Genomic DNA, 13,593 nt, shown 5'->3' with positions numbered 1-13,593 from the left:
AGGGTCGAGGACTTACTCTCTAGAGTTGAACCCATGTAATCCCAATACCCACAGACCATCAATAAAATATCTTGGTTCTAAAACCTCTCTCTCGAGCAAGCCAAGAACACAAAGGTGGAAGCACATTCGGAACTACAATTCCTAAATTAACCCACAATAAATGATTGAACTTACTTCTAAACAACAATTACACTAACAATTAACAACACCCATTAGCTAAATCAACCCATAATCACACCCTAAGAATTGGGGTTTTAGCTAGACATAATAAAAAGATAAAATTACCAAATTGTATTTCTATCAACTGGGTAAGATTATTTTCGTCTTTACAAAAGGTCCAACTCAAAGAATCTCAAACACCTACTTTCAATTTCTCGAAAATGAAAAACTTCAATTGCTTCAAAGTTACGAAAAAATTGTCTCAATACTCTGAGTTCGAAACTCAGAAATTACTCTAATTCTCCTTCTGAGTTTGGCACACTAAAACTTTTGGCAAGATAATGGTCATTCGGTGACTCGACAAAGGGAGTTGGCGATCACCAAGCTTTCATTTCTTTGTTCTTTTAGCTCATCTTGTTCCTTTTTGCATACTAGTGTCCATGCTTTTTTCTTGAACTATAGACCTGGAAAACAAGGGTTATACATTAGTCATTTGCACAAAATAAGCATTTGAGGACAAATCATTATAAATAAAGCCCTAAATAAGTTCAAACCTCGAACTCATCAACACCCCCTACTTAAACTTTTGTTAATCCTAAAGGAAAACTCAAGTTCAGTAGTTCAAAAAGGATGTCATGAATAGTGCTACACAAGATTCAATCACAAATGCACACAAAAAGCCTCAATTGACTCATGCAAGGATCATTTGTGCCCTCAAAGATTCAAGTTGTGACTCACATTTACCAAAGATTCTCAAGTTCATAATACTTACTTCAAATGCAAATGCAAGTTAAAGCTCAATAAAGGTACTCAAATGCTCTCACAGAAAGAATGATTCCATATTCACATACAATGGTCAAACACTTTATAGTTCCAAAATCACATACAACTCTCACACTCACAAAGATGAACACATGCATGACTCCACCCATAAGTTTGCCTTTATTTTCCAACCAACAATTGTTTGAAGTCACATAAGATCGAAATGGTCTTTTCAAGGCTTGTAGTGGGATTGAGTGTAAATGTATGGTCATTTAGGCTCAATGGCTGCTATCCTCATGAAATGTGGTGTGAACAACACTTCCTTTCCTTTTCTTCAACATTCTCATTCGTGCTCAAAATTCACCCCATTATTTACTTTCCATGGAACTCTGGACACCCCCATTTCTTTTTGCACCTTTATTTCAAAACATTTTCATTCTTTTTCTTTTCTTCTTTTTTTTTGTATGGAGGGGTTTTATCTTTTTCAAAATCATGAATATAGGGGAGTTTCTTCACATTTCTTGATTTACCTTCTCTTTTCACTATTCCCCCAACTTAGGTTATCCTAAGTTGGCTATTCAAATAAACCACATCTCATGACGATTAAGGGTGAAGGATAAAGAAAGGTCACAATTTCATCAAATTTCTTCCAAGAAAAGGGTAAGGCTCAAAGGGTGCTCGAACAAAGTTAACACACTCACAATGTAGGCCACAAAAGAGGAATAATTTCTTTTACGACCCGCAAGTACACCCTAGAAGTTAGGGCAACCATTAGGTCGGAACAAGGTGTACTTGACCTTTAGAAGGTCTTGTACTGGCCTCTTAGCTATCATTCATTACATAAGACATGAAAAGTAGTGCGGAATTAAAACTTTTCACGATAAATAATAATAAAGAAGGCATCCTTTATAGATACCAAAGGATATTATCATCGTCACAAGCGAACTTAAAGACACGACATAAATATCTTAGGGACACGACCCCTTTACATTGAAAGAAAATACATAATAAGTCTTATAAAGTCTTAAAGAAGGCCTTAAAGGAACATAGACTATGCCCTCGAATATATAAGGACATACTTAGTCTTGAGAGAGTCGATTCCCAAACTTGCCTTCTACCCTTCAACTTGCTTCCAACCTATACTTATAGAGTATAGAAAAGTATTGGGTTAGTACAAACATTGTACTAAGTATAACATATGCAAAATCATGTGAAAAGGGACAATTTAATTGAGACATACAAGTCATGCTATTTTGGTAAAAACCTTTATGAATTAAGTTAGAAAATATCATATAGTATCATCATTTAGCACAAAGGTAAAACTTCAATTTTTCTTAATATAAGAGCATACTTACAGTAAACCCAAAATCACACATGAACTACTCCTATCCTAAGTTATCCTAAGGCTCCCTTAAGTAAGACATAAGGATATTGCCCATACAATCTCCTAAATACCTACTTAGGAGATCCTTAAGGCTACTACGAATAAGCATACTTTATTTCATTTATACAAGTCATCATTCAATATTAAAGACACTATGGAATATACATATAATTAGGAACTTCATCTAAGAACCATCCTCCAAGGCAACCCCCAATTTACACTTGGTGCAATGTGAAGGTAGAATCCCATACTACCACTTCCACCTAGTGGTCCTTAGGAATAAACTTAGAATAGACACATTACGTTCATCACATACTAAGATTTCATCATACATGTCACGACATCAACGTGCTTCCTTAATATTATCCATAAAGTCACATTACTTTTATAAACATCATATCATGACCTATTCATACATTTCATATAAGGACACACCAAGACTCCCTCCAAATGTCTACTTGTGCAATAGATAGGTAGCGTCTCATTCCACCACCTACTCTAAGTAGTACACTCTTAAGAAGACTTAGTTCATCTACATACATTTATGGGGGCTAGCTTTAACTGACATAGACCATGAGATATTGACATGAAATCCCGGTACTAACCCTTACCGGATGATGGACCTCTACTTGCCTAAGGTAGGGTCATATTCTTTAGCCTTTACATGGATTCTCCAATAGCTACTCCTACGTAGGCGCATAGTTAATGGATAAGGAGATTGCTACTTAGTAACTCATTCTCTACTAACGAGGAGCACCCATATCAAGAGGTACATAGGATACAACATCTCTACTCACGAAGTGTACCCACCCCTTCTTCAAATCCTCTCGGTGCTAAGCATAACTCCCCCACGGAGTCTTAAACATTCATTGACTATAGGTTAAGAGATAACTATTGAACATCCCATCTCAACTCATAGAGGGTATTTAACCTCCAACCTATCTTTAGAAGGTCATTGGGAATAGTGAGGTTGCTACTAAACACTTCATCACAACTCACGAAGAGTGTTCACCTCAAAATCCCCCTTTTCATACTTAAGAATAGTAGGGATGATCTAGACACTTCATCTCTTCTCATGGAGTGTCCACCCTACAATCCCCCATTTTCATTCATTGACTTCATTCATGCATTCAAGTGTGTGTGTGAGTACACGTGAGCACACCTTTCATATGATAACTATTATTCATATCATTGACTTTTAAACATGCTCAAGCCCATATTCATCACAATTCACATATTATCATACTTCACATATCAAATACATACTTCATTTAGACATAAACCCTTCAAGATATTCATTTCAACCTCCTAAAATATATCATACATGTACATATCAAAATCATCACTTCACTCCATATATCATACCTTCAAGGCCATTTTTATGATACACTTATATGACTTTATAAACTTCAAGTAAACACAGCCATCAAAGGTAGATCATACCACTCAATAGCATTTCACAATAAGGATTAAACAACATAGCCAACTTACCATTCATCCAAGCTTTAACCACCTATCATCAATTTATCCAACAATTCATCATAAAATAGCCCTTGGGGTAGTAGCTAATCCTCAATGAAACCACCAAGAAAACAATAACTTTAACATTATCTAATCATGCTCATTAAATTCATAAGCTAAAAGTTGATAAAAAGAATAGACATGATTCCATTGTGATTTTTGACATTAAAATCATCATTTAAAACTAAGAACAACTTATTTTAATGGGAAAATGCATAAGTACCCCCTTCAACCTATGCCCGAAATCTCATAGACACGCTTATACTATACTAAGTTTCTATTACCCCCCTAAACTTATTTTATAAGTAATTTTATATCCTTTTTCAGCCTACGTGGCACTAGCTTGAAAAAAAAGTCAAACAATGTTGGACCCACAATATAGTTCCACGTAGGTCAAAAGGGGTACAAAATAAGTTTAGAGGGGGTAATAGGATGTTAGTATAGTATAAGTGTGTCTCTAAGATTTCGAGCATAGGTTGAAGGGCTACTTGTGCATCATCCCTATTTTAATTATTAAAACATTTTCATGCAAAGACCCATACTTAGAGTCAAGAAATAAAGGAGTTTGAAGTTGAAATCCTTTTTGAAATCTCTTTGAAGTGTCTCTTTTTAAGAATGACTACCTTACCTCAATAAGAAGGAACCCACAAGAATTTTGATGAATAAAACGTGAAGAACTTTGTCCTCTTCCTTGGAGCTTGAAGCTTCTTTAATGGAGATTTTTGGAGAAAAGGTTTTGGAGAAAGTTAATTTGATCTTTAGGATTTGAATTGGTGGGTGAAATGAGGTTTAAAATGACATAAATGAGTCCACAAATTATCCCCAAAGTTTCCAAAATACCCCTACACCATTTGGACCCTTTTCCAAATTCTAATTTGACTTAAAAATGACAAAGAATTTAAATATCTCAAACTTTGCTACCCACTTATTCCTGTTATTTATTTTAAATCTAAAGGTTAATACTTTATCACTCAAATATTTTATTTTTTCCTTATAGAATAAAAATTTATTTAAATAGAGCAGTCTAATGAAATATCATTTAAAGTAGATTGGGAAAAAAATAAAATCACCCGTTTCACTCTCCTAATTAAGAGATTTCTCTTTTTTTAATCTGATTTTCAAAAATCTAACACTATTTACATAATTAGTCAATTAAAGAATAAGATAATTGCTCACTAAATTAATTTAAAAAATGGAAAGGTGTAACTCTCCAAAAAATATTTCTAAACATTTATTTATATTTATTACACTAGGGAACATATTCGTGCTTTGCGCGCGGATTAATTAATATGTGATAGGAAGTTTTTTCTTGTGGATGATTATATGATTATATTATTTAAGCATATCATTTTGTTTTCATTTGAAATGATGATACATGATGAAACTTATGAACTTCAGTATCTATTTAATGAGAATAATACATTGTTAATGAATAAATTTAGAATATATACTCTGTTAAAAAAATTCTTTTTTTATTGCTAAAATATATATAGATTTACATCAAATACGGCATATCATTATTTATTAGATTGATGGTTAGAGAATATATTTTCGGATCATAATTTATTTCATTTCCCTATAACATAGAAGTCTATGCATGTTAAACGTCATATCATTCTTTGTTGGTTTGTGCTTATGAAGCTCCTCTATATATATAATTTTTCAACTGCTCTTTTTCCTTTGGGAAGTATGCAATTCGCTGTTCCATAATATTTTCTTACATCAATTTGACCGATTTGCTTGATTCTTCAGTTGTATCTGTATTATAAAACAAATATTTAGAAGAGCAATTTAATATAGTTATGAATATTATCATTTATATTTTACCTTGGCTATTATCTGAATTGATTATTTGGGGGCGATCCTTATTTGTCTTATCCATTGTAGTAATTCTGTATAAGTTTCAGGAATGGAAAGAAGGTTAATGTTGAACAACGATGTTTTTACCTTAGGAACTAAAATAAATAAATCAAAGAAAACACTTATTTTTGCGAAGGTGAGTACTCAAACTTCTGAGACATATCAACTTTTAAGAATTACTGAAAATATCATGCTTAGTTGCACTCATCATGTCGAGGTCCAACATAGAGAACCCAATTTAGTAATAACGCATAAAATATAACACAACTCCTCCCATTTCCATCTTGTTAAGCATGAATAGGTCTTTGAAATACTCAATGCAGTTCACTTAATAAGGTTCCTTCTTGCCTTTCCTATCCGACTGCCTGATTTTTTTAATAATCCGCAATATGTTGTTATCCTCTTCAACAACATAAACCAAAAATTGATTGTAACAACAACTACTTATATGTGTTTAGTCTTAGTCTTAAAGGCAACTTATGGAAGACAATTATAAGAACTAAGTCATCCATGAGTCAACACCTACTTGAAACTATTCCGCAAATGCAACTGGCGGAAGGAAATTACAAGTAACTAAGTTATTTTGTTCGGAAGTTATCTCGTGGATGGGGTGGAAACCATCTTTTGAAAGGTGTATAAATACCTAAAGCATCTCCTCTTCAACAACACAAATCCAAAAGTGAATGTGACATCAAATACCTCTATGTGTTAAGTTTTATAGTTAAAGACAACTTATGGAAGACAATTTTAAGAAACTAAGTCATCCGTGATTAAATATCCACTTAAATTACAGTTTATGTTAGCACCTCAATGTCGTCATTCCAGTACTGATAAATAATATACAGCTCTATATATTCTCATGTATTTAACACTTCTCATTCTAATTTAATGAAAAACTACCAGCCAGAAAGAATTAACTCACTTACATCCACAACCCTATTTTTATTTCTGAAGTTATCTTCTTTATTTGCTCACGATATAGAAGTACCCTTCACTGAAATTTCCATATATATTTTGCAGGCCTCTTTTGTGGGTTGTCCAAGCTTGCTTATATGCCATAGTTATCCCATACTCTATTTTAATTTTGCAATAATAAGTGGCTGTAAAATGAATAGTAGGAAAGAGTACAACTCTGTACGTACGGCTAGATAGCAAGCACCAAAGGAATGAATTGAGCAACATGGGAAGTGATATAGGGGTATATAATTGAAGAAGAAACAGATTCGATTTTGTTGACAGTGACATCATATGCAAACAACGAAATAGATTAATAATATAAGTTGTCTAAGGTTAGATAAAACCATACAAGTGTGAAAATCATCAATACGGACAAAATGGAGCTACTTATTAAACTAAACTTAAAATGGTAAAAGGACGAAATAACTTAAGTAAGCTCAAAGATGGCTAGTTATTATACTTAAGTGTAAATTATAAAAGGACGAAACCACTAAACTTAGCTCAAAAAACGTAAAACAATCAGAAGCAACAATTATCCCTTTACTTCTTCAACTAATTTGTGTGATGAACACTTATTCCTCATCATTTATGACCAACAATAATCCCTTTACTTCTTGACATTATTTGTGTCTGAACGCTCAATTCCTCATCATTTATGATTAGGTTTCTTCGTTTTCTACTCTTACCACCATTAGTTACATGTACTTCATCCTCATAATCTTCCAAGTCTGTCAACAACACATCAACAGATCCCTGATTGTTCTTCAAAAAGTAAATTTATCAACATATTTATTAACCATGTTAATCCTTAAAATGATTTGAATTTTCATATTAAAACATTAAATGTAATTACCATCATTTGGTCTATCCATTGGTTCCCTGATATTTTAGGTCGGTTTCATTTTTGGATAAGTTCTTCCCCTGGAAGAAGAACAGTATGAAAAATAAATTACAAAGTAAACGTAATTGTATATTACAAACTCATAGTCTATATTGCAATACCTTTTCTTCTTTCCTTAGTTTGTATTGTACTTCCAAATTATCATCTGGAATCCAAAGTTTTGATATTGTATAATTCTCAAGACCTTCTTTCAAATTATAGTGATTTAATCTCAGTTTAAAAACAAATTCTTTCCCGCAAAGGCTTTGGACTTGGACAGGCACATCATTGTTAGCTGTAGTAAGCTTGTTGAACAACTTGTGAGCTAATGTATCAAGGAGTTTCTCAGACACCGCATTAACTAAGATAAAAGTAGTGTCTCCCGTCCTATCTGTCACTTTTAGGTGTATATTGTACCTATGTTTACATAATAAGTCAGATTCATTCACAACATATACAAACCTAATTCACAGTCCTTCATAAATGGTTACCTGACCAAAGGAAATTTGCAATCTTTATTGCAATTGTGGCATCGATAAATACTATTTGTTGGTTCAATCTTCTTCGAGCACACATTGCATTAAATGTAGTACCAACCAAAATAGTTATGTATTTCTATTACCTTGCTCTTCACTGTAACAATGTATTCCTGCAGTTTTAATTAAATATCATGAAATAGCGTAACAATCATGTTTAAATGGTAAACCAATAATATGAGAATCCTAATAAGAAAAGAACCTGTAGTTCAGAGCTCCACTCAGCCTCCAACAACTCTTTAATGTCCATACGGTTCAAAAACATCTCTTCCTCACGAGAAAGACTGTTAACATTAGAGCTTTTTATAATTGGAACTTCTGTGGACATGGTGGAAAATTTTGGAGCCAAAGATCTTATGTAATCTATATCAAGATTCACATATATTTTGCTTGCATAGGTGGTGGAGAAGCTAACCTCACCTATTATCAATGTATGCGTTAAAAATGAAATCATGTCATTTCTTCAAAACTCTTGGAGTTAAATTACTAGTAAGTACAACTAAATCGGTAAAAATTACCACAAAACTCCTTCACTGTTGTAGAAGTCACTATCACTATATATATGCCAGCATGATTGTTATACAAATAAGGACAAAACTTCTCCCCAAATTCTTCCCATAAGGTAATTTTTGCTTTAGCCAAACTATGCACAGAAACCATAAATCAATAATCAAATAATTTTATGGTAAGGAGATAACAAAGTAAAACAACTTAAAATGAGATGAGTGACTTACTAATCAATAAGAATGTGGATATCCCTCTTCTTCCATTTTGAACTAACACTCTCGATATCACCAATTCCATATAAACAACCAACAACATCTATGAAAATTGAAGAGGAAGATTCATATGTAAGTGTTGTATTTGAATAGTTTAGGCAATTATTTAGCATTTACACATAAATAAACAACCAACCAACCACGTCTATGTTTATTGAAGATGAAGAATCGTATATAAGACTCGCATTCAAACAGTTTAGGGTATTATTTAACATTTATACACAAAGCGGAGGTTAGATCATCAATCTATAATGTGATAGGCACCAGTTAAATTTCAATGCCTAGTTTATCCATAGTCTTTCTTTTCCTTCCTTTTTATACTAAGTGTTTCTCTTGAATATAGCTTTTGAAATGATGAAGTTCTTCCTTTTTAGATATTATTATTTTTATTAAGTATGTGATAGAAATTTTAAAATCTACATGAAGGTCATGAATGTCATCAAACACAATATCATGAGTTTTTTTATTAATAAATTATGCAGCTAAGTATAACTTTAAATGTAATTGGTAAGACTATAAATATAAATATAGACCTGATAAGACATTGTTGTTGTTCACCCTTGAGTCAATCACATCTGGATCAACAAATTCAAAATCGTTTACTAAAATTTCAACAGTATCTTCAGACAAATTCTTGATTGCAGTTGAGGCAAAGAAAATGATTTTAAATGAGTTTTGAACAGGTCTATATCCCCCAATTCTTTTAACATTTTTGAAGTTCTTGATGATAAATACAGAACCTTCATTCAATTTGTCTTTGAACCTATTAACCTGATTTTTCCTAATTATACCATGCATCAAATTACTCTAATAGAAGAAGTAATTAGTAAGTAATTTAATAATTAAAATTACCCAAAAAAATATGATATTTGGTAAATGAATCAATGAGAAATGTACCTTTTCATCGATAAATATCATATCCATACGGATAAGCTCACCATTTTTCTTGAGATTAATGGCGTTTTACATTCTACAAAGTCTTACTCTTATTGTAAAATCATCTCTACCAGTAACCAATTCTGGAAAAAAAATCATCATTGTTAAAACTCAATTAAAAGAAACAGAGACAATGTAAATTTGAATATGGTAACGATTCACTACCCATGTATATATACTACAAGAATTAGGAGTCTGAAAGGGGAGAGTAAATCAGCAGAATTAGAGTTACAAATAAGGAAGATGAAGCAATGAGTTTATGGAAACCTGTCTCTTAGATTCTTGGGAGGTAGAAGGTTGAGAGTGGATATGAGAAGAATGTTCTTGAGTGGGAGAAGATCAGCAAGAATTGGATACGTTTGGGTGTTTTTAAAACGGCTGAATTGAGTCATTATAGTCATGTATATTCAATTGGGTCATTTAATTTGGATAGATAGGACTGGGCTTTAGTGTAATTAAATATTATTTGTATTTAATAGGTGAAATATGGGCCGGAGCTAATCAATTATATTGTGGGGAAATTTTTATGTGATTTATTTATACATCATATGGTGGAATAATTACGAATCAATAATGGATACGTAGTTGAAAATTTCCATAGTAACACAAGTCATAGAGATTACAAAGTAGTACACATTAATGAGTTTAATCATTTCGAAATTGCATTTGTCTAGATTTACCTACCAAAAGTCCTATACGACACATATTGTTGCCAAGAGATTTCAGGTCGAGTATGAGACTCTGTCGTATATTCTAACCTATCTAAGCATGGCTTGTCTGATAATAAAATGGCCTAAATTATATCTGACTTTATCAGATTTTCATGAGCTACATATGGACTATATTGGAGTCTTATCATATTGTATCTTTTCTTGTTCACAATGTTAAAGATATTTTTTCCCTCAACCCTAAACCTGAACTGGAAAACATGGAGAAAGAACTTATTTTCAGAAGACAACAACAAAGCATTCCAAAAGTGCAAATGAAAGAGGTTGTTTGTTGTATATGCAAATTAGAACTACTTAGTATTATGGCAAAAGGATCAAATCTTACCAAACCACCACATGGTCACAAGTGTACACAACCCTATATAACCGAATATTTTTTGCATATGTACTCTTTTTTCTTCCTCGCCAGCGAACTTTTTATGCAGCAGTATAGGTCATTATGAGAAAACATTATTAACTTTATCATATTGTAAAGATACTTTGTATCAACATGTCGAGGTTATGTTTGGATCAAGTTAATTGACCCTACAATTCTCCAGCATACGTTTTAGACGTGTACATATTCTGAATTTAATTGTATTGGCAACTCTATACTCAAGAAAATTTCATCCTTAAAGTCTATCTACTAAGAAAGTATTATGTGCCACCTAACATTATCCAACACCCATTGTTAGTGACACAATGATAGTTTAGATATTAAAGACCTAATGATTCCTTGGTATCCAAAATGAGAATGTAAAGAGAGATTAATTAGGTGCAATTGTTGATAGGAGAATGCGGACACTTTGCAAGTGCATTTGCAAGGTTAGCATATTAGTATTTTAGATGAATCCATTTTTTAGATGGCTTCTTAAATTAACCAGTTGATTAATGATATCCATACTGCAAGCTCATTGACTAAGAGTCTTCATCTGCACTCGACTTTTAGGTAAGTCTACATCAAGTCATGTCTTTTGAGATATTACGGTATCTAGCCAAAGGATGAGCAATCTAGTTACCAGTATAATGGAAAATGAGTAACACCCAGAACCTATCTAAATTGTAGTGTCAATCCATATCTATTGAGCCTCCCTCCTCCTAATTTCAGTGATATCTTCTTCTTATTCATGATTGTAGCTAGGGATCCATTCCTATAATGACTTCCATGTTTCAAGCAAACAGCCTTTTTATAATTAAGAGAGTTGGACATAAACCTTTCATTCAGCTAACATCAAACTTTAACTTTATAATTAGGTACCAAGTACCAACATGTTCTTTTTTCAATTTTTCCACTAAAATCGTCAATTGATATGAACCGTATTTATTACAGAATTGATTCTACTTTTTAAGATTAAGAAATGATGTGTGAAATGAATTTGATTATGATGAATTTGTATCAAGACCACCAATTTTACTCATAAGAAAGTTGGACATATAACTTTAGTTTGATAATCAGGTACCATCTTGTCAGTTCTTTCAGTTTTTTCATTGAATTCTACTGTACTAGATATGCACAGCCTCTATAACAAGGCTCATCCTTTTTTATTCGCAATTACAAATATGTTGAGTACTTTATCCCATTCTCTACAGTTATCAACATAAATACCCTTCACTAGTATATAGCTTGGACCCCAAAAAATACAAACAACCTCCAGACAAGTATATCTTATATCATAGATACTTTTAACTTTAGAGCGTCTTGCTAGAAAAAGTCACAGACATAAAGTTAAAATTGGTTCCACATTCAAAACAACAATACTGAAAACATAGCAAGTTAGTGTCCTTTGCAAATGAGACAACATAATAATATCTAGAGAGCTTACTTGAAGGACAGTCCAAGAGACTGTTTACCATCTTCAATGATTTGCTTGAAAGAATCTTTGAAAACAGAATGACCAAAGCTTTCAGCTAGAACAACTAATCCTCCTGTATTTTCAATAGCTACTTTCATCTCATCAATCCCAACTTGAAACACAAAATTATTCGTACAAAACCAACCATGACATCATCTGCTACAAATTCACCGGCAGCATTAATCAGTCTAAATTAACATCTAACTTGACATGAATAACACATCGATGTGCAGTTAATTAAAAGTACACATGATGGAACTGAACACACTAAGAGTCTAAATATCACACACCAAGCATATGATGCTTATATTTTGTAACATTTGCTCAATCAGTTAATAAAAGTACACGCAAGTCGTAGCTTTTATTACTACTTTATCTGTTTAAAGCTTTAAACATTTAGATACATTGTATTTCATAAACTTGACCTAATAAAAATGCCTCATTCAGTGCAAAACTTGCCCTTCCCGCGCTGAAAGAGAAAAGTATTATCAGTGCAACAGAACAGAAAGCGACTAACAACAATCCAAGGGAAAATTTCACTCACCTGCCTCTGCCATTACCTTTGAGTAATCAACAACCAGTGGAGAATCAGAAATTGATCAATTCAGCTCCTATTATTGAAGTGTCAGCAAGACAAGAGACTTGAACAAGAGCAAATAAAAGCACCAGAAATTGACATAGAGGACACTTACTTTGAAGATCCTAATGAAGTTCCTTGCTTTAACTACAGAGTTCACAAATTGTCATTTCTTCGCAGGATTAGTTAAAATGTTTGTGTTTGTGGTACCATAAGTCAACTCTGAAAGGCACTAATAAGCGATTGTTAGCACTCAATTAGAAGTTATACACAAAAGGGATATTTGGGTATAGTATGGAGGAACTTACCAAACAGTTCATGTTAACACCTTAATGTCGTCATTCTAGTACTGATTATCAATATGCAGCTCTATATATTCTCCTGTTACTATTTTAATTTAAAGATAAACTACCAGCCGGAAAGAATAAACCATTTACGTCCTCAAATACTCATAACTATTATTCCTTTCTTTTCCTATTGACCATTCAATTATTGAACTATTCATATTCAACACATCTATTGATCTACAAATCTTAGTAAGATACAGACACATATTTTTAATTTCTGCTACCAGTCGTTACCACTTTCATTTATCGTCTCAGTTCTCCCAAGAGTTTCGTGTCATCTTGGTTATGGGCGACATCCAGACATCAGAAGCCATTAGTGAGTTGATTCATTTTGT

At 32.7% G+C, this 13,593-nt stretch overlaps 1 protein-coding gene across 1 annotated transcript; it reads right to left on the bottom strand.

Moving 5' to 3' along the window:
- Positions 1-7,507: 7,507 nt before the first annotated feature.
- LOC138341983 (replication factor A protein 1-like) lies at positions 7,508-12,891 on the bottom strand. Its single transcript, XM_069294166.1, has 9 exons — positions 12,879-12,891; positions 12,305-12,446; positions 9,372-9,619; positions 8,794-8,881; positions 8,578-8,702; positions 8,262-8,479; positions 8,117-8,172; positions 7,646-7,940; positions 7,508-7,564 (listed from the first exon to the last, which is right to left on the bottom strand). Exons 1-9 carry the CDS (start codon positions 12,889-12,891, stop codon positions 7,508-7,510), a joined length of 1,242 nt encoding a protein of 413 aa, XP_069150267.1.
- Between the last annotated feature and the right edge of the window lie 702 nt (positions 12,892-13,593).

Source organism: Solanum lycopersicum, chromosome 2 (genome assembly GCF_036512215.1).
Source record: "Solanum lycopersicum chromosome 2, SLM_r2.1".
Lineage (NCBI taxonomy): Eukaryota > Viridiplantae > Streptophyta > Magnoliopsida > Solanales > Solanaceae > Solanum > Solanum lycopersicum.
The sequence above is the reverse complement of the archived record's forward strand: the minus strand, read 5'-3'. Positions and strand labels throughout refer to the sequence as shown.